At 32.3% G+C, this 23,152-nt stretch overlaps 1 protein-coding gene across 1 annotated transcript in view; it reads left to right on the top strand.

The window, feature by feature from the left end:
- The window catches only part of LOC108909682 (ankyrin repeat and BTB/POZ domain-containing protein 2), a 25,157-nt gene extending 2,539 nt beyond the window's left edge, over positions 1–22,618 (top strand). The window contains exons 2-14 of the mRNA XM_023454783.1: positions 8,078–8,607; positions 9,452–9,651; positions 9,714–9,940; positions 10,002–10,406; positions 12,797–12,984; positions 13,047–13,297; positions 13,353–13,595; positions 13,656–13,814; positions 13,885–14,103; positions 14,164–14,407; positions 14,465–14,775; positions 18,418–18,717; positions 22,198–22,618. Coding sequence (XP_023310551.1) covers positions 8,078–8,607; positions 9,452–9,651; positions 9,714–9,940; positions 10,002–10,406; positions 12,797–12,984; positions 13,047–13,297; positions 13,353–13,595; positions 13,656–13,814; positions 13,885–14,103; positions 14,164–14,407; positions 14,465–14,775; positions 18,418–18,717; positions 22,198–22,608 — 3,688 coding nt within the window. The 3' untranslated portion in view covers positions 22,609–22,618. The remainder of the gene's footprint in view (positions 1–8,077; positions 8,608–9,451; positions 9,652–9,713; positions 9,941–10,001; positions 10,407–12,796; positions 12,985–13,046; positions 13,298–13,352; positions 13,596–13,655; positions 13,815–13,884; positions 14,104–14,163; positions 14,408–14,464; positions 14,776–18,417; positions 18,718–22,197) is intronic.
- The last annotated feature ends 534 nt before the right edge of the window (positions 22,619–23,152 follow it).

Genomic DNA, 23,152 nt, shown 5'->3' with positions numbered 1-23,152 from the left:
AAATGTAAAATTGTGTCCTACATTTTGTAAGAGGCAAAAAATCTTCTAAAATAGTGCTTATTTTTAAAAATATAAATTTTGTCGTCATTGGCAGACACACAAAAAAGTTACGGGATAGCCAGTGGCGCACAGGCACTAGAAATAGAACATCCTGTATATGTATTCTCTCCAAATTCTATATTTACCTTGCCCTTATATAAAAAATAAGTGTACCAAATTTGAAGTTTCTAAGAAATATAGTTTTCAAATTATTTGAAAAAAATAGGCTATTTATTCTATATTTAGAAGGTTATATCTCGGTAGGCGTGCACTTTTGTATATAGGTAAGTTAGGCTAAATAGTCTTATTTTCATCCAATGAACCTGTGGTCAAGCGTTGTCCATCCTTTTCAGGGACACCCTGTATATTTTGACATATCGGACACTGCTATGGTCCAAAATGCTATCAGCATATCATAATATTCACGGTTTGAATAATTGTGGCCCATTATTTTGCAGTTTGTATTGATAGGAACTTTTACTGTACTCTAACGAATGTCAAAGTATTTGTAATGCTTTTTGAATTGTAATTAATTGTTACATTTTTCAGTTGCTACTGAGCCGTCTATTTCAAACAATACAACAAATAACTCCCTTCGAGCAGTAGCACAACGTGCTGAATCATGTTTAGTAGCAGGTGGTGGAAATTTTAAACAATTCGTTTGTCATAATTGTTTATCAGATGATTAAAAATTAAAAAATTTTATTAGTTTTGGATATTTGTGTCTCGAAAAATATCGGTCTGATTGAAAAATGATAGAGACATTTTTTTATGACCTTATCAAGTTTAGATGATCCCACAGTCCGTGTCCGCAAAGTTTCGTAACACCCTGGATAACCTAGATAAGATGATTTTTAAAATATTTGGAATATATATTAGAACATTAAACCTGTCTCAAATTACATTGATTCACGTTATGAACTGCATATACTATATTACTAGTGAAGGATTTCACATGTATTTAAAGACAATGTTGAGAATTGAGATACTCAAAGTAGAGTTAGTTATAATCGCAGAATGAAGAAATATATGTATTCCATGCTATACTGTCATGCTATACCTAAGACAATTTTTTCCTACTACTACTATTGAAATCCAGATAAGCTACATAAAAATTATGCAGAAACTATGACCATCGAGGTCGCCCACCATGTCGCCATTGGATTTCTTTTTATGAGAGGCTTGTATATCGACACAAGTTCATACCAGGGAAGAAGACCTGATAGAAATAATAACACACCATTGCAACGAAATTCGAAACAATCCTGGAATGTTGTTTTAAGTAGGTACAACGAGAAAACATCCGTCGGATAAGAGAATATATAGAGGTACAAGGCGCCCATTTCGAAAATCTGCTCAAGTAAACAAGAAGAAGCAAAGCTTTCGAATTTTTAACATCATTGCGTTTAAGTGATTTGGAAAGGTATCATAATAAATTCTTGTTGCCTCCACACAATTGCTGAGTGCTTGTCCATAAGTTAAATGCATGTCAGCATTAATGAAATGTAATAATGATAAATTTTATTATTTAATACGAATTATTAGTTATGATGTTATTCGGTTAGTTATTTTCTTTAAATTGCTTATGTTAATAAACTTGATAATTAAATAAATTTATGAGTGTTATACAGAAACCTAATTCTTTAGAAAACGGCTAGTTTTATAGAAACAAATGCAGAGTACCGTTTTTAAAGAGGAATGAGGAAACTATTTAAAAATGCAGTTTTCAGCTTTATAAAATGAAACCTGTTAAAATTTTGGGCCGACGAGTGTTCCGTTCTTGACTTCCCTGACAGTGTAAAACATCTACTGAAGTATGGTTTATTGAGCCTTTATGGCCTACATAAAATATTGAAATTTTATTAGTTTTAAAAGTTAGAGCCGAAAAGGTAAATCGCTGGGTACCCCTTTGGGGCTCTGTATCTCCGTTAAGGGGCATTTTAGGATTTTTTATGACAAACTAGGGTTATTTTCACCACCTCCAAGAGTTTGCCATATACTTACCAGACACCCTGTATATGCTATATTAATTAGCAAAATAGCTATGCGACAAGGTCAAATGATTGTTATATAACCAGAATATAAAAATAATGTCGATGAAGAAGAAGACTTAGAACGGATATGAAGCAACTTTAAAAGAACAAGAATTACAAACTTACTGTGAATAGACTTAGTTTTTGTGTTTCTAAGTCATAAAATGTAAATTTTTAAATTTTGGATATAGACTAGCCTTGCTTTCAAGCGAGGAAATATATGTCTTCTGAAATAGAATAGAAATATATATTTAAAAAGAGAAAGTAACTACAATTAATAACAAAAGTTACTAAGCGGAATGATTCTAACAATTGGTGCATAAACCGATGTACGAGTAAGCTAAGTTTTGACGCTGAGCTACTAGTATTTACAGAAAATTGTCCAGATATTATATTAACCACTACTAATTAAGGATTGTATGTATATGCATATTATGATGTCGAGCATTTACATTTGCTTAATATTCAAGTAACTAGGTACTTATTCGTTTTTCGACAAGTGCATAATTATTAATTTTTTAAATTAGTATGTATTTAAAAAAATTTCTATGATTTAGTTTTAAGTATGTAAAATAAACAACGCGTGCTGGCTATCAATCGATTAAAAAAAAACTAATTTGGTGAACTTCTCGGCCCGTCATCTTCCCTATGTTGGAAAAAATATATTTCTAAAACATCATTCCAACAACCTTTATGTATTCTTAAAACGTAAAATTATCTTCGCTAGTCTAAAATTTAAACGTTTCGTTAAATTTTTTTGAAAAGTAAAATGGTTTGGCTACTTTCCTTCAGGGGCGGAAAATAAAATAAAAAATTTTGCACTGAAGAAATACATATCACCTAAAATACATAGCATAGACATCTTTAAAGTGCAATATAGAACTGAAAGAAACAAAAATGTATGGGGTGCCCTATTTAAATTTCGAAAGTTGTGACAAGTTAATTCGGAAGTGACAGAAAAATGATTTGATTATGAAATTAGTGAGATACTGTTTGTAATTTTTTATGTTATCATTTGCTTCACTTACGACATTGGTCCTGGTTTCACATTACCTGTCGATTAGCAGGTTGCTCTTTGCTAGTTTGAAAATCATTTCAACACTACCAAAGACCCTGAGTAGCGTTAACCATTGAGGTGTAACACTCTTTGGTTTTTTATATTTCACCCATAGTTCATTTGTTGTTTACTCATATCTGTAGTTTTAAGGATATTGTTAAAGTAAGTGATCATTTATGAAAATTATTTTAAAAAATGGATATTTATGACAAATTATTTTTCTTAGTAATACATAAAACAAGTAATCTTCTGTGAAATATAGTCTTTTCATAATATAAATACTCTCTAGTTAGTCATGCTTTAGCTAAATTGATAACAGATACACCCAAGGGCCAAGAGGTGAGTCAGAATTGACCCTAAAGGATTAATTCTTCAGTTAAGTACTATTGATTTGTCTTGACGGATTTTCTGTGGATATTTCAATGCTCTGGATTAATTATATTTCCCCTTAATAAAATTTGAATGTCATTTTCCTTTTCATTATTTCAATTCAGCAACACATACTGAGAGAAATATCATTTAGCCATTGATTAACCTTAACAAAATATATACTTTAAATAGGTTCCAGAAAGGTTACGATGATGACATAAAAAATTTTTCTATATTTTTCTAAATGAGTCTATTAGATGTTTATTTTTGCAAGATTTATTTTGCAAGATCATCTTATTATGGTAGCAACCTATAGTACAATTTTTACCCTAGAAATTTTTTTTATCGCGGTTGTTAGGTTGTCATCCTAGGAAACGGGTTTTATGATAATACCAGCAAATATATTTATTTTTACCATTTTTTTAGACAATAATAAGTGATTTTTTTGTCATAGCTATATGCGTTTTACTTAGTTTTTTAATTTTCCCTATTCATACATAGCTTTATTTGAGATGGCCTTTAAAATCTGTGACGAATTTACTTTAATGTTATCAGTAGTCTAAAAACGGCGTCTTTTCAGCACTGATTTTTTAATTTCGGAAAAAATCGCCAGATCTGTCTAATAAGGAGGGTGAGGGAGGACAGTAATCTCATTTTTGGTATAAAACTGACAAGCATTGTCATGATGCAAGAACCATGAGTGTCTCGCCACAACTCTGGTCCCTTTTTGTGGATTTTTTCACGTGTTGGTTATTATTATATTACTGACAAATATAATACATTGTTTGTATGAAAGACAGGCACACTTCCTGTTGTAATGTAGAATACAAAATGGCTATACAGGATGATTCAGAACTTATCCAAAAAAATTGTGGTTGCGCAGGACTTACAAATACAATTTTTTAAATAAAAAAAATCAAAAAGGGCAGTTCGAAAATGATTTACAAAACACTTCTGCACGGCACTGGCAACTAGTCCACTGTAAAACCTAACCTTACACAAGGCGACCGACATGACGACAAAGTGTAATAAAAAGTGAACGGACAAAAACTTGAAAGAATTTCGCAAGGAAAGAAATAAATAGAATTTTATAACACCTATTTTATTACAGCAAATTTAACTACCGCTATTAATTAATTAATTTGTGGTTTTAATTAATAAAATAAATTGATGTTACAACTGTTCAAAATTTTATCCAAGGACGTGTAAAAACATTTGGGCCTGTCTTACCCAGTTTCTACGAACTAACACAAATGTCTTGCTTCACCGTAACACAAAAATTTTGTCTTGCTTCACCATAAATTACAACAATATGCATGAACTCCGAGTTGTTATACACGTAAGCAATTTTTGACACTACTAAAAAACTATTGTAAACACTATCGCAACGACGTTAATACCAATTGTAAAATCGAATTTCAGTTTTCGGAGTCGCTGGGGCCACGTAGCTCTCCACGCGCATTGCGTAAAGCGCACAACGCAAATGATGCTAGCCACTACAGTTGTCCAGCGTACCAGCGTACCAGTTGTACTACAACTTCATTAATTTTTTTATCGAAAACTATAAGGATTTTACAAAATTATTTTTTTTCGATATTGAATTCATTTTTCATGCCGCATCTATTCCCAATTTTTTTTTAGATAAGTTGTGGATGACCCGTATAGGTACTATGCAGACCTCGCGTCTGCATGTCAATTATAATAACTAGAAAATATCTTTATCTACTTACCTGGTGGAAGAAGTATTCTACCAACCCTTTTGTTCTAATAAATTATCGACTTAAGGTAATAAATATTGTTAGCAAAATAATTTTTATTAAGTTTGGCATATGATATTTTAACACTAATAAGAAAAAATTGCTATTATAATAAGTACAGATTATCTGTGCAAAATATACTTATTGATTAATTTCCTTAGTGTATCTTTTAAATTTGTATTTTTTTCTGATTCGTTATTTTTACATTAAAATATCACTGTTTTCTAAATTTAATTCAAGTTTAAGTTTCTCTAACACCCATTTTTTATCTGAAAACTTGTAAGAGTACTTACTTATTTAAACTATATGTTGTTTAAGATGATTAACTGATGTATTTACTCATTGTTTTAATAATGTTTAATTTTATGGAAATTTATTCCCAAAATTAAGCAAATAAATTTACAGTTTCAAACAAAATTACTGGTCACGTGACTTGTAATCATTTATGAAGGTTCTGTAGAAATTTTATAAGATATATGCCCGTATTAAAATTTTGCTCAAAATAGGTACTTATCACATTTGCTTTCTAGGCTATTGATATGAAGTCACTGAGAAAAATCAATCGATTACGTAATCAATTTGCGTTCATAAGTAAAATAAAAGTTATGTAAATGTTGTTTCTTCGTCCCTATGGGCGTTACAGTTAACACGACATTTGAATTTTCCACAAAAAAGTGCCCTAACATTGAGTTTGAAATGTCTCTTCGGTACGTAATTCGTAATGAAATCCCACAACTTTGCCCTAACCTGATCAACTTTTGAACTCTTAACATAACCGAAATCCCTGTGGCGCTTCTAGAAAAATGATTACCCGGTGTGAATTAAAGAAGATACAAATAAAAATTAAAATGAAACCTCTATTTTACATAATTGTAATGTATTGTACAAATTATTGTCATTATATAGGGTGTATCCTAAGTCTATGTAATTAATTAAAGGGGTGAATCATCTTGTTTAATTTTCTTTTGACGGTATTATCTTCCTTTTCCAAAATTCCAAAGAGTGACATTGAGAGTTGACTCGACTACCTGAAAAAATAATTGGATTTGCTATCGTTTTTGCAAATTTTGTTTAAAAGAAATCAAATCATATATTCCTGTCAGATGATATTAAGATTGCTGTTCAAACTTCATGTTATGGGTGAACTAAGTGAAAGTGAAAGAATTTCGTTGGAGACAGGAAGAGATCTCTGGAAGATGAATGCAATATTTTTAATGCTACTTTCCTTGAAAGAAATTCCCATATTTCAAAATCAACAGTTTCAACGGTTGTGACCAAGTTTTATTCAATGGGAATTGTTAAAAATCTTACAAACCCTGGCGCACCTAAATCAGCTACAAATGAAGATAAGTTACTAAATGTTATTCTCAATCTATAAGAAAAACCAAAAACTTCAGTGCCTCAAGTAGCCTTATCTCACAATATTAGTGAGAGATCAGTAAGGAGGATATTGTCCAAAAATAAATTTCATCCCTATAAAGTCCATTTATTATAAGAATTAAATGAGGATGAACTTGATAGAAGGATGCAATTTTGTGAGGAAATGTTGAACAACATTGAGAATAATGGAAACTTTGTCAATAATATACTTTTCTCCGGTTAATCGACATTCTGCTTGAATGGTTTTGTAAATCAGCATAACTGTCGTTACTGGAGTGATCAAAATCCACATTGAATAGAAGAACATCGCACTCAATATCCTTCTGAAATTAAATGTATGGATCGACATAATCAGCGGACACATCATCGGCCCATTTGAACTCTAATCGTTATTTACAACTTTTGTGTGAGCAAATTGTTCCAGCATTGAATTGTTTATTACCAAACCAAGCAAATTCTGAACTACTCTCAAATGACATTTGGTATCAACATGATGGAGCTCCGCCTCATTATGGAGTTGACGTTCGTCGATACCTAAATAATGTATTTCCACAGAGATGGATAGGTCGAAAATGATATATTGAATGGCCACCGCGATCGCCAGATTTAAGTCCGTTAGACTATTTCCTTTGGGGTCATTTAAAATATGTTGTCTACAAGAATAAACCTCGGTCGTTAGAAGAGTTGGAAGATCTTATTAGCATTTTCATTAAATAACATTTTTACTTTTTATTTTATTGTTTTATTCAACATTTAAACAACATTAAATCGCAGACCCCGCAACCCTATATCATTGTAATCGGTGAAAATCTCTTTCTAAAAAATATTAAAAGAAACAGGGTGGTTCATTTAAAAAAACTGTCGACAACACTGCATCTCTAAAAATAAAGTAGATGTTGGAAATTAATGAAAAGAATAAAAAATATTATAAAAACTTTTGTTAAAGGTATTTTTTAATCAAAATTATGGTGTTCAGACACATTTGCCCAACCCTGTATACATTTGAGAGAGTATAAAGTTATATAAAAAGTAAAAATAAATATAAAGAAACTATGAGAAAGTTATTTAAACTGCGAAATATCATAATTCCATGGATTAAAGTGTTTAATTTGTAATTTACAATTTTTGCATAGTATTAAGTATTGTTTTTATTTTAGAGGAATAATAAAAATTATTTGATTTATTTTATTACTAATATTCTGCCTTGCAAAAGTTACTTACGTAATAAGTTTGTAACGTTTATGCGTTAGGCATATTAATTACAAGAATATCAAAGATAACTTTATGGATACCTTTTTTAAAATATATTTTATACCAATTGTGTTATTTAAATGTTATTTAATCACTTATTTCATAAAATGTGTCACTGTTTTAACATTTAGTGAAAAATTCTTTCATGTTTTAATCCTTTTTTATACAATTCGACTATTATTTTCTTTCAGACTGTCCAGCAATTCGCGTACCGAACCTTCTTATCTTGAAAACAATGAAAGCAACACTTCTACTAAAGACTCTTCTAGAGTTAACACACCAGCTAACACAACATGTGGAAAACCAGCATTTTCTCCTACAAATACAGAAAATCATACCACCAATGACAGAATGGTCTCTCCTAAAAGAAAAGTAGAACATTTCCAACACCTTTATGTTGCAAATAATGTAAAAACCTCTACTTTTAACGAACAGATTGAGAAAAGCAATTTGTCCACAACGAAAAATAATTTAAACAATAGTCATGAGTATTCTAAGTACAATTGTTCGCATTCCTCAGTAAATATGGTTCCAGAAAGGGACACTGGACCTAATAAGGTGAACAGTGGTTCTGTAAATGCAGTGGGAAACCTAAGAATACCACAGAATCAGAGTGGATCCAAATACAGTGGGGAATATGCAAGTAATGATGACCACAGAATGGTTTCTTCCAGACAACATCACCATGTCAGTGTTCAAGAATTGAGGATGCAGGTAGAAAGTTTAAAGTTACTTTATCATTTTATTTGTACATAAAGATATTATAAAATGCTATTTCCATAATTCTCCTAAATGTATAAAAGATGAAAAATTGCCATTTCTTCTCCGTTTCTTCTCGTTTTTGTAGACTTATAACGCTTTAATCATTGTTTATACCATTCGTCTTCATACCATCATGTACAAAAAATATATCCATAAATAAACGCACTAGGAAAATTATTAAATAAATGCAGTAGTTAATGATAAGAACACTCAGAGAAATTTTTTGCAATGTTTATAACACACTTGGTTTGCTTGTCTTTTACAAATATTCACGTTGAGGTGTGGTTCTTAACCAACTTTGTACTGCCTCAATATGGCATTGTCATCTGTGAATTTTTTACCCTGAAAATGTGCTTTAAAAAGTTCAAATAAATGAAAATTCTATAGCGTTTAATCAAGACTGTATGTATTAGACACACTTTTAACCTTCTCTTAGAAGGAACGTACCAATATAGAGCCACTTATGCTCCAAACTATGATTACCATAACTTATTTAGCGCAGATATGCACAAATTTTTTCATCGTGATAACTAAATGTGAGGCGAAACGATTTCTTCTTCATTGATTGATTTTTACTACCTACCTGTTTTGAAATGTTTTTGCAGAACTGTAAATCCGCATATAAAAAGGAGTAATAATACGGTCCAAAGTTGGATAAAAATGCTACACCAAATGTTTTTTGCAAGCTTTTGGACGTGTTCAAACGGGGATATGAAAAAATAGGACACAAATAAATCTGCAATTTAATGATTGTGGCTTTAGAAAATAAATTACCTTTAATTGAATGTTCTTTTAGGCAAGAGCACAGCATTGTGGAAACAGTTCTTCAGACGACAATCGATCTTCTGGACATGCCAGTATGTCAGACACTGGCAACAGTTCCCCAAGAGGTCATTCCAGTTCAGGAATGGATCGATTGACTGCTGGTGTTATGCAAAAACCATTGAGAAATAGATCCAGCTCTCAACATAATCGATCTAGACATAGAGCTACTCCTGCTAGGGTATATATCATTTTTTGTATTCCAATCGTCATCAAATAAAATACGTCATCTTTACTTTTTAGTTACATGTGCCATGGACGGGGAGCGGGGGTTTAGAGGATATTAAGCTAGCTCTTCAACAACTCACTATGAGATCCCATACTTCCACCAGCACTTATTCCAGTGTAAGTGCTGGCTCAGAGAGTTCGGAACCAGCGATGAGGCGACTCATGAGACATTCGTCATTAGAAACGATTAACACAAATATAACAAATGCCGATGAGTTTGTATGGGTAGATTCTCATAACAGGTAGAAAATAAAAATAAAGAAATGTAATATCACACTTTTGGTAATAATTTGCATATTTTAGACTGGTGGAATTGCAGCATTTACCTTGGACGAACCACTGCATCTTGAGAGTGTTGCAATCAGGCAGATGCAGGGATCATATGTCTAGAGTCAGTGTGGAAACTATCCCGAGATTATCTTATTTGCTACAGAGGGCCCTTGTTCGAATAGGGCGTGAAACTCAAAGACTCTCTTCCACGTTAGGTATATGTACGAAACATGACGTTACAGTTTCCTTTCGCATCGTTTTATGTCCTCCCCTTGCCGATTCATGCATAAAAGCCTGCCTAAGGGCAGCAGCTATGTTGGCTATGTCGGGTGATTGCACGCTGAAGCAGAGTAAATCATCCAGAGCAGGACTGCAACTACATATTGGCAGATTCCATAGGTGGATGGCGGATGTAAATTTAGCTAGATTTATCCACGAGTAAGTGTACAATTGCAAAAGAATAAAATAATTTCCTTTTCTCTTTGGATATAGGAAATTGATTAATTATATGATTAGATCACAACACGAGTAAATAAATATAGTTTAATGCATAAGGAAAATGCTATTGTACAAACAAGTAAAAAATTTTTGTAAAGTTTTCATTCATTTTTTGAAGGCATGTTCATTAAGATTTTTCTACAAAAAATGATTATCACTAAGACAAAATATATATTTGACTCTTCTACAGGGTGTAACAGTGACGTTGCGATAAATTTTCAGGACTGGTTCCAGTCGCAAAAGTAAGAAACACAAGAGTAACATGTTTCCCAAAGGCTTTACAATTCGGCTTCAAAAGTTGGTGAAACACAATTTTTTATTTCAAATTTACCACTTTTACAATGTTGTTAGTTATAAATAAACGTCACTTCGCCTTAATTTTTTATTTTTACAACAAATTACAAATTACAAATTACAAAAAAACTCGTATACAAAATGTATCCATCAACTAAAATTATTTTATGATGATTTTAAATTTTCTCCAGAGCGTTTTTTAAAAAGTGGAACAAACTAAATTATGTTTTTTTTTTAATGGAACATGGTATGCATGTTATGTCATATTGCTTCCAGAAGCATCGTAGTTTTGTGGATTATTTTAATAAATTTTTCATTTCGATTTAGCTTCTTTTTCAGGCACTAATTGATACAATCTCACCTAGGGTTGTTTGCTATACTTTTCTGGATCCAATTTTGGATGTTTATAAAGAGTTTGCCTTCTGCTAATATTTCACATTCCTACAAAACATGATAAGTTGTTTCTATCACGCACGCTCGCTATGGGACCTATAGTGTAGGGGGTTAGGTGAACGGAAAGTGCTAGATAGTACAACAGCGTGATGTTATTTTCATAGCGCAACGCTCGAGCGTTGCGCTATGAAAATAACATCACGCTGTTGTACTATCTAGCACTTTCCGTGCACCTAACCCCCTATGCTATAGGTCCCATACGACTCCCACTTGTGATAGAAAATAGTAGGTGCAACTCGTTCGGAAAAGTCGCCATAGCGCCACTTGGGCGCTTTCCGCACTCGCTTCGCTCGTGCGTCAACTGCGTGGCGCTATTGGCAACTTTTCACCACTGTACACACACAATGTACTATTCCGTTACGTTATTGTAAAGTCTGCATTCTAGGTCGTCTTTACACAGCTCAGTTCTTTTCAGGTCACAGTATCCAATACGTTAATGATTCCGTCTCAATCACAGCAGTTGTCAATCTCATTGATGTTTTTTTGGTTTTTTAATGAAGATCTATATCCATATTGATGCCTGGATAAATTGGTTTAATATATCTTATGCTGTTGATCAATTTCCTTATTTCCCGCCGCATTTCCCGCGGTTTTTGACAGATTCCGAACCAATATAAGGAGTTGATGAAGCCTTTCCTGCTAATTCATCAGCTGTCATTGGCCTCAACATCTGGTTCCAGCAGTCAGTGCAAGGATGACTTATTATAATCTGCTAGGACTTTTGAAACATTTTTATAATCTTTAAAGCTTAGAAATAAGAAAGAAAGGTGTGGGTGTCGTAACATATAGTTGCCTCGTAGTAATTACCTTTATGTAAAAAAACTAATTTTGGGTTGCAATAGTTCAAACAAAATCTTTCTTTGTAGATCTGAATAAACCATTTCCAATCAAAAGTTCTCGTAGAATGCACCATTTTTAATCTCTTCCATTCCGATGCCAAAGTGTTTGGCCAAATTTTGTACGTTTATAATTATTCTGAGGAAATTGCACGGTATCAAGTTTGAAGGTACATGGTTTGAAGTACAATGGTTCTTAGGTGACTGATAAGAACCTTCCAAAGTTTAAACGATTGTAAAGTATTTAGGATTTACATTATGTTACTATTTTTTTTCTTATATTAATTACATGTAGGTAACCAATATATGAAATTTATTCTGTACCGAATTTGGATTATATCATCGATGTTTAAACTGATTAACTTTCGCGTTGCACTTTCAGTCTTTGAAGAGTAAGACATTTTAGAAATCAACATCGCGTTTACCGTTGTATTTTCTATATTGTTGAAGTATTGCATAATCAACATGATTTACTATAAGGCTACAATTTTTCAGACTAGTACAAATAAATACCTACTACGTTTGTATTGTATTAGATACAAAAACAAGACTGTTTTATCAAACAAGGAAAAATGTTGTCTTTTTTGTGTGTTTAATAAAAAGATTATTACCAGACAAATTGATAGGATTAAACAAAAAAATATCAAATTGAAAAGGAAATAATTTTATAGAAATTTTGTTTTCTGATAGTTGGATTACTGATTGCGTTAGCGTTTTCTATATAAATTTGTTTGGTTCGTATTTTAGGTATGCAGCAGTATATCTTGCTGCCGGTTTGGAAAATTTACTAGAAGAGATTTTGCTTCAGTGTCTGCCTAGCGATTCAGATGTAAATTTGACAGCAACTCTCTTAGAGCATGCTATTGCAAATAATGGAGACCTCTGGGGTCTCTTGCAACCGTACGCTCATCTAAATGCGGGCAGAATAGCATCAGGTATAAAAATAAACAATAAATCTCTTAAGCAAAAAGGAATTGAAGAATATTTTATCTCCTAGGTGCTTTATCTTTACCAAGGTGGGCTTCAGTGTCCAGTTTGGGTTCTTCAAGAGATTCTGGTCGAAGTTCTGGACCACCAGAACCGTCGTTAATGACCACATGTGTCGGATCGCTGCAAGAACTTCAGGAATTGATCTGTAGAATGCAACCAAGGATACCTTTGTGTCCTAAAGCTGTGAGATCTTTGTTTTATTTCATGAGGTGTTCGCAGTTGGAACATGGGGAGCAAAATGGAAGTAACGCTGTTCAGGTATTGTAATCATATATTCTCTTTGATTAACATAAAAATTTATATTCCTTTTTAGGAATTATGTTACGAACGAGCGTATGTTGTGTTACCTCCGCTTGTAGAATGGTTAAGGGTAGCAACAGCTCATGGGGAGCACAGATTCGCGGCAATAATCGACAAAGACGATATTTTGCAAGCTGCAAGATTACTTCTGCCTGGGGTTGACTGCCCTGTAAGGTCATTAGGAGAGGAAGCAGTACGAGTCAGAAAAAATACTGGAAATGAAGAAGATCTGATTGAGGCGTCTAGACAAATTCAAGTACTTAGCTATTTCTTTGTACATCAGTTTAATATTTCATGATATATTTATATTTTGCAGGTTGAGTTAGCTTTCAGGTTAATGTTAACAGGTAGGCCAGAGTTGATTCAGCAAGCAATACCTTTGTTACCAGCTTCAACGAGATTGGATACTCTTAATCCACAGGGACACACTGCGCTTATGTTGGCTGCAATTCATAATGATGAGATGACTTTATCGGTAAAGTATCTTAGAAGGATGCATGTTTTATTTTCTTAGTTCAATTTTATATGAGCTATGTTTCTTCTAGGCACTGTTAGATGCAGGAGCATCTGTTGATACAGAAACTCCTGCTCCTGTACTTCCCGCGTTTGCAGCAGTAAACGGGGAGAATCAGCATTGGACAGCTTTAACTTATGCAGCCGTGAAGGGTCACACTAAGTGTGCTAGGATTCTTTTAGAAAGAGGAGCAAATGTCGAAGGAGGAGCCACTATAAGTGATGAAAAATGCACTCTTACTCCTTTACAGGTATTTTTTTTCTTTTCAATTAATTTGAAAAACTTTATTAACTGTTTATATTATTTTTAGGTTGCTTGTGGGAGCGGTAATGCCGACATGGTGTCTTTACTTTGTGCCCATGGAGCCAACCAATTTTTTTCTACTCAAATTAAGGATTCCCTTTGTTATTCTGCATCCACCCAAAGGGGATGTTATAGTCCCATTTCAGTTGCAGCTGCGCATGGGCATAGAGCAATTCTGCAAAAACTATTGGCCCAACCTTTGGCGCCTATAAACAAAGAGGTGTTGTCTTTAGAGGAGATGTTAGCCGAAGGTAATTGACATTTGCAATTTGAGGTGTTGGTTTTAGACTTTCAAAATTAATTTCTAGGTGCCCCAAATAGCTCCAGTCCTTCTAACACCCCGCAGTTTAATAAAGCACAAATAAAATCTCTTCAGGAGGCCATGTATCACAGTGCTGAGAACAATCATCTAGATATAACAGTTGAAATAAGGACCTTGGGTGTCCCTTGGACTCTACACTGTTGGATGCATTCTCTAGGAGCTGCACATGAAGCTAGATTAGATTGCGTAATAGATCAGCTATTGCAAGATTTTTTGCAAGTTTGTCCAGATGATTACAGCTCGCAATTCGTGCAGGAATGTCTACCTCTGCTATTCAATATTTTCCGTTATAGTAAAGTGAGTATTTAAAAACGTATAACATTTCTTCTTGTAGGTGTAGTAGGCTCTCGTTATTCTGCGGATTTAGGTCGGAAAGACGCGTTACAGATGAACTGCACTATAACAAAAATTAACCTTTTAAACTTACATCATGTATGTATGTACGTACGTATAGAAAAATAAAATTTTCTTATGTATGTACATATTTTTATCATATAAACAACACTATACAAATAAATAAAATATACCGTAAAAGTAGAGAAGAGTAGAAACGAAACATGACTTTTTTACAAAATTACTAAACTAACAAAGAAAGATGTGCATTCAAAATAAGGTTTGAAAACATCCGTAATTTTCTATTGCTTTGATTTTTTAGTAAAACATGATCTAATAACCTTATGAGCGGAGATCGATCAGGGGCATGGGCAATTAAAGTCGACGCATTATTAGAGAAAATACGCGTTAATTAAGCCACGATATTATGTTGGCTTAATCCGTAAATGTCGTAAGTCCGAAAGAGCAAATTTTATAAGGGAGATAAAAAACGGTGAATATATTAATAACAACTGGTAAACTGCATTCTTAGGTATGACTTTACGGTAGCAGAATTTTCAAAACAACCATGCTTTTAAAATATTTACTGAGTTCTAGCAATTAATAAGTGACCTACAACATAAAAAACAGTTATTCGTTGGACCTATTATATTTTCATAAAGGGTACATGACAATATTTCATGTAATAAGAAATATGTGTTTCAATACACTATAAATTTTAAAACGAAATGTAGAAGGAAAATGTAGTTAACTATTTAAAATTGCAAATGAAAAGAAATTTAGTTATAACTAAGCTGATCAGAATCACATGATCACATTATGAATAGTGCGTCGATACCTTTCTTTTTTACCTCTGCTGTAAATTATATTCGCCGTGTGTATTTAAAACACTATTTGTAAATAGTAATATAACTTATATTAACAACAATTAGTTGGGGGGAAAGTGAAATAAAATGCCAGAAGAGAAAAGAAATAGACGGGAATTATTTTAAATTTGGTTTGACAGTGATCCTGAAAGTTACAGGGACATGCGTATTAAAGGAAATGACCTCTTTTGTACTGTGTGTGAACGCATTATAAGAGGGTGTTCTGTGATTATAAATTGTTGTTACAAAACTAAAGTGACAAGACATTTGAAGAGCCATGCCTCGTCCAGCGCTGAAGACTCTATATTTTTCTATGAACTTACAGACGCCTTTCTTTCAAGCAATATTCCATTAAATAAACTAGAGAAGCACAAGTTCCGTAATTCCGTAAATTGGAATCATATGGACTATCTCTAAATGAACAATTTGATATAATGGACGATGCACAAAAAAATATATACGATGCCAATAATATACGCTCGGTCAATCGTACAATAAAAGAAACACCATTTTGGAAAACATATGTAAAGTTTTATCAGGTACATATCAGGAGTTATCAGCAAATATGTTCAGGCGCTCAGTCAGTAGTACGATAAAAGAAAAAATGCAAAGAGTGTTGGAAAAAAATCCAGGATACACCATTTTGGAAAACATATGTAAATTTTTATCTGGTACATATCAGGTGTTATCAGCAAATATGTTCATGCCTCAACAATTTCTCATACTGTCCGTTGTCAACAGTAGACGTTGAGTGGTCATTTTTTCTACTCAAGTTAATATAAGTGATAAACGTCGCCGTTTCAGTAAAGAAAATTTAGAAAAGCACGTAGTAATATGTTTTAGCTCCTTCCAATATGCCACGGAAACTTTGTCTCAACACTAAGGTTTATCGGATAAGTGGTGTCATTTAAATTTATATAGATATTTTATCCTCTACTTAGCCTTGCTCTTTGGTAGTAGTACTATGTTTACGACATATCTTCTGTAAACATTATATGATTTTGAATTTTGTCGAGCTTTTAAACATATTCCGACATAAGCAGATGGCACATTGGCCTTTTTGCTTTTTAGTCTACTTTTTTATTTTGTTCATTAGTTACCTTATTAATGATACTTGCAGATTTTAGAAGGGTATTGGCAAGGACACAACTTCTGTTTTGCGCAGTTTGCAGATGATAATAATAATAGAAGCGTAATTATTTGCTTCACCTGCACTTTCATGCCATAGATAATAGTAGTACCGGTCAGAGTTTTTCATGTCGCATAGAGTAAAATTGTGTGCGATTTAGTTTGGAAATGTCATGAATAAACGTTGAACCTAGGACACAACAAAACGTATTGAAGATCCATAACATAATACTTTATTAACGACAACTTTGTTCCTATCTTTTTCTTGCACGTGCTTCGTGCTTCGTGCAAGGAAATTGAAAGGCTTAACTCGATTTTCCAAACACTATAAGTTTTTATAAAACCTGTACAGATTTGCCAAACTTTTAGATCAAGCTTTGTAGCTTTCCAATATTGAGGTTATATCTTCGGAAGTTTGTTAAAAAACTTTTTCGGTTTTTCTTTTTCATATCTGTAGTTATTTCGACATGTGTCCGTAGCAGCTTCTGTTTTATCAGTTTTAATTTCCGGGGTCACACAACCAGCTTAAAGTTAGTCTTTCTACTACACGATGAGTTGTAAGAAACATTGTTTTGCACACTGTTATATTTTTATCATTCTTTTTCAAGTAATATTCTAAATAATATATCTGTTTGATTTCTTTTTACCAATTAATAAGTTTGTATATAGTCTCCCAGGAGAAATTTTTAAAAAAATTATGATATATTTCTAACCTATCTTCTGTAAATAAATTACATTTTATTGAATTCTTGTTTTATTTATAACTGCATCGATTTCTTAAGCTTTTTCCTGCCCTTTCTATCCACATCTGTTCATTAATACTAGTTTTCTTTTTTCTTTAAGTTTTTATGAAGGAAGTGTTGTTACCAAAAGATTAGTCACAATAATTTAGCTTATCTATATTGCCCTCTGCCTTAACAGTTTCAGTTGCAGGAGTAATATCTATATCAACTGTATCAACAATTTCTCTAATTATCTCTAATTCATTGCCTAGGTACATTGCATTCTATCACGTCGTCTACACAAAAGTCAGAGAGTTATTAACATGCAGTATATTTCAGTTGGCGCTAGTCCAGATTCTAATGTCTGAATTTGTGGTGTTTTTCTCTTCTGGTATATTAAGATATAAAACATCTTAAGTACTTTGTAAGTTTGTCGTCATAGTCTTTCAACTTCCTTGATTTGAGAATGAATTATTTTAAAATTCTTCTTTTGTTGAATTTAGTATTGTAAACAACACTCAAAACAGTATAAATCCTATTATATATCGTTATCTCAAAAGTAGCACAAATTTACTTGTTTAAAATATTCTGCTTAAGAGGTATTTAGATCGAACACAGTGCAGCATTGTGAACTACGTTCATTATGTAGATTTACTACATTTTCTACCCTCTAGTTACTAATAAACTTACTATAGAAACGGTTTATACAATAAAAAGTTTTGTGCAATTGGGAGCTAGGTACTACAATATTTTTCAGAATATAATAGATAGCACCAAACTCATAAATTCGGGCAAACGTGGTCCTTACGACATTTTCGGATTAAGCCAACGATATCGAGTGTACCCTGTATTAACAAAACAATTATATACAATTACTCTTTTTTTAACAGAAAGAGGGGACAACCCTGCTCCTAGCAGACATTTTCTCGACTTGTTTTGGGTGGGAACCAATAAAACCCATCAAAGACTGTCCACCCACAACTTCTACTGGATCGAGAATAGATCCGAAGTACGTCAATAATCCGGAACTGAGTGATGTGACTTTTCGGGTAGAGGGGCGTCTTTTTTACGCCCATAAAATAGTTTTGGTCACTGCAAGTTCGAGACTGAGGGCTATGTTGAGCTCGAAATTGTGTGAAGGAGGCCTTCCAACAGTACAAATAAATGATATTAGATACCATATTTTCCAGGTGAGTACAGAGCTATCAATTTCTGTTAAATGTTTCCTTATATGTATATTAATTTGGTTAATATACATAAAAGAATTACTTCCTTTAAGTCGACTGCCAAACTTTTGCAAGATGTGATTTGATTAAAATTTATATACAATTTTTGTTACAATGGAACCTTGAAGATAACCTTATTGATACCTATAGTTTTTTTTAAATATCTTCAAAACCAATTCATCTATCAGTATCGAATTTGGTACACATTGTTGGGTAGGTATTGGTGATTCATACAAAGACACATGTATTATCTGCAACTCAATTTTTATCACCACCTTGAAATTTTCAACTTTGATCCTGTAGTATGAAACAGTAATGAATATGGAGAAATTATTGGTCTTACAAGAAAAAATTCAAAATTATTAGTATTAGATGCAACTGTAACATCGTAATTTTTAAATAAATATTTCTTGAAAACTGAGGTCTTTATCAAAATATTTTTAAAATAATTTTCACTCGCCACTAATGTTACAGCGTCATACTGACAAATTACATAAAAAAAAATTATGTTTCTTTTTCAGGATAACTGTGTCAAACCTATATTTTTCAGGTAACATTTTTTTTGTAGAAGTGTGTGTATCAAACTAATACTTAGACAAACCTGAAGATACTTAAAACATTGTCACAGATCATATTCAACTCCTCCCTAAAAAAAACATAATTATCTCCTAGTTCATTTGAACTTTTTGCGTAAATTTTAAGCAGCCTGTAAATGTTTGGTAATCGAATTAAAGGATACTATGTATAATTATATTTACGTATGACTAGTATTACCAGCGCTTTTCATGGCGACACCTATTAGAATATTTCAGACACTATTGTGATTTAAGTCGTATAAATTTGTAGTCAAGAGACAAAAATTTGAAATGTTTTCTAAAAATTTACAATTTTTTGAAAATATTGAAATTAAGGTAGATGTATTGAATATTGAACAGTTCAAAAGTTGTAACTACAGCTTTTGAATTGCAGGTGGTCTAAGTACTGACCTTTCCAAAAATATCCATTAAGATACGTACAGGATCTAAAAAAATTACGCATCAACAAAATTTAGAATAATCTCGAATCTCAATTTTTTTCATATGAATGAATATTAATAATTAGTTCGAAATAAAATTTTTTTACGGTTTTAATCGATACAGTATAATAGTTTTCTCTCTCTAGAAATTAAAATGTTATTTTCATATGTATAGATATGAAATTACAAATTTATGATTTTCCGGGACTCAAAAGTACCGGGCCTAAATGTATTAAATTTGCATGAATTAATTATTTTACCTTTAAAGAAATAATGATTTGCTGTTTAATAGTTCGTTTTGAATCAACTTATATATGTGGAGAAAAAGTAGTATTTCCTACTCGAGACTTTTGACTCAAAATTAATCAGCGAATAAGATAAAATAGCAAATAAAAGTAAAATAGTTTGTGAACAGCATTTCACACGATTATTACAATAGAAACTATTTTTGTTTTTATACATTTGTCATTTGTTCATCTTTCGTTGTCGTTGTTATTTCCTTTCAACTTAATTTCACTTTATTATTTAGTACTCCTAAAAGTTTTATATAAAGATACATATTAGCTTTATTAGCTTTGAGCTAATATAGCTGATACTATAACGTATGCTTAAAACTAAAATAGTATTATTTTTTACATTAGCATTATCATTACCTATCAGATTTCCTGATTTCTTCAATTATCAACCTTTGAAGTTCTATTACCTACAAATGCTAAAATGAAAAAAATATTTAAATTTTTGAAAACCGTTCACATTTCAAATGATAATGCACTGACATTTTTGCCTTACTCGTATAGTAAGTTGAATCCAAAAATTTAGTAATAAAAAATAACAACATTCTACATGATAACTTTTTATATCATCAACTTCCATATATGAAAAAAGCACGCTGGAAAACTCTCGAGTCTAAAATTTCACGACTTAGTAGTCTCTGAATTATATTAATTGGGGGTCATCGTGAGACACGTTGTACAGAGTGCCTCTAATTAAGTGTTACAAACTCTAACACAACTTAGTTGTCAAATTTAAGAGATAGTGAATCTAAAATGTGTACCTATTTGTACTTTAATAGTTTAGTGTACAGGATGTTCTACAAGCTGTATGACAAACATTTAAAAAAATATAATTTCATATTTCAATAAAAGTAGGCTGATAAATAAAAATGATGGTTGCTATAATAATAATTATTATTAATTGTGTCATTTTGTTTATTCATTTGACACTTAGCGTTAAAGTGCTAAATAAAAATGCATTTATTTACAACTGAAGATTATACAGATTGTCTTTGTATATGGGTATTCCAATGGGAACGCCTGACAAGCAGTCCGAGAATATCCTCGAAGATATCCAAATAAATAGGCCAGGAAATATAGAGTTGGACGCGACTTTTTGTTTCGGCAAGCTGAATTTATCACTATAGACGCTAAATATTATGTACAATCACATATTAGTTTCCACAGACATAAAAATGGGGGGAAGATTGTTTACAGGGTGGTTAATTGTATAATTTTTACGTAAATTCACGTTTTTCGCTTATAACTTTTTTCCTTTCATTTCCATGAGAAAACAGTAAAGTATTTTTTTTATCTTCAAAAGACCTACAAAACTAGCCCTCGAGCGTCAAAAAATATTGATTAGATCAAAAGTTATAAACAGAAGAAGTTTTTTTATGACTTTTGAATTAAACATTTATAAACTGCGTTATTATTACCAGATCGTTTTGGCATCGCATCCTCTCATTTCTTATCACTGTCTAATAACACGAAATCTGGAATCGGTAATCGAACGCAGTTTATAAATGTTTAATTCAAAAATCATAAATAAACTTCTTCTGTTTATAACTTTTGATCTAATCAATATTTTTTGACGCTCGAGGGCTAGTTTTGTAGGTCTTTTGAAGACGAAAAAAAGTACTTTACTGTTTTCTCGTGGAAATGAACGGAAAAAAGTTATAAGCGAAAAACGTGAATTTACGTAAAAATTATACAATTAACCAGCCTGTAAACAATCTTCCCCCATTTTTATAACTGTGGAAAATAATATGTTATTGAACATAATATTTAGCATTTATAGTGCTTAGTAGTATTCGTATTCGTAGTATTCTTTGCTTTTTTCGAAAAATATCAATAACAAAATTATTTGTAAACAATTTTCTGTTGTGACATTTTAGACCATCATGTTTTAAATAACCACTATGCCAAGTTATTGTCATCCGTCTGTGTCTCGCAGCAGGGAAGATGTTCAGTAGCACACTTTGTAATTGTCAGAACCTTTTTTTATATTTATTGACAAATCTTAGTTGTCGTTAAAGTTTGTAGCACCTATTCACGGACACGCCGTATATGTAGTACTGCTTGGTTAATTTTCATAGAAAATTGAAGAATTGGCGAAGAACACGGACAAACAGGCATTGTGAATTGCTGTTTCAGATCGTCATGCAGTTTTTGTATCAAGGAGGATGCCAAGCGCTGGAACCGGCGCCTGAAGATATTCTAGAACTCATGGCGGCTGCCAATTTCTTCCAGCTGGACGGCCTTCTCCGTTACTGTGAAAGTCGTTGCGCGGCCATGTTGGCTCTGGACAACGTCGTCTCGATGTACATACACGCTAAGGTATACAACGCGGTGCAATTATTGGAATACTGCCAGGGTTTTTTGTTGCAAAATATGGTGGCTTTGCTTACATACGATGACTCAGTGAAAAGATTGCTCTTCGCGAAGAAGCTGCCGAATCACGATGTGCTCGCTGGGCTATTGAATACGCTTCAAAATAGAATTAAGGCCAGAAGATCGCAGAATACTTGTAAGATTGCTCAAAATTCAAAACCTTCCAATCACTAGTTGGCTTAGATTCGGATTGTTATTTATTAGTTAGACTAAACACTCCAGATGTGTTAAAATAAGGATTCCTTCAAGTTTCGTTGAATTGATATGAATTTTAGTGTATTTAATATGCATGAAGAAATTTCTGAGGCAACCTTGTGGGCATACACTTACAGAAAAATAAAGTTTAGTTTCTATAAAAACATTCATTCGTAATGAACTGACAGTGCAGTGTACGTAATTCCAAAAAAAATGTTTTATCAATAGGTACCGCTTTAGCCGCTAGATGGAGTTAAAGTTGGAATTTTTTTTTGTTTTTTAACTTTAAAACGCTATATCATATTTAAATGAAATTAAATCTGCCATTATTTATTTATGGAAGTTAAGCAAATATGATTATTTTTTTGACAGATGGCTTTACGCCAGTTCCCTGTTTTCTTATTGGTATAAAGGCAAAAACCTTTTTTCAAATTTTTTCTGTCTCGTATTGATTTTTTATATTCCTGAAAATTTTCCCGAAATTGATTATTTTATTAGTTAAGAGCATTTTTGATACAAATCT

Source organism: Anoplophora glabripennis, unplaced genomic scaffold, assembly GCF_000390285.2.
Source record: "Anoplophora glabripennis isolate ALB-LARVAE unplaced genomic scaffold, Agla_2.0 scaffold419, whole genome shotgun sequence".
In the NCBI taxonomy this organism is placed as follows: Eukaryota; Metazoa; Arthropoda; class Insecta; order Coleoptera; family Cerambycidae; genus Anoplophora; species Anoplophora glabripennis.
This window is presented reverse-complemented; position numbering and strand designations above follow the sequence as displayed.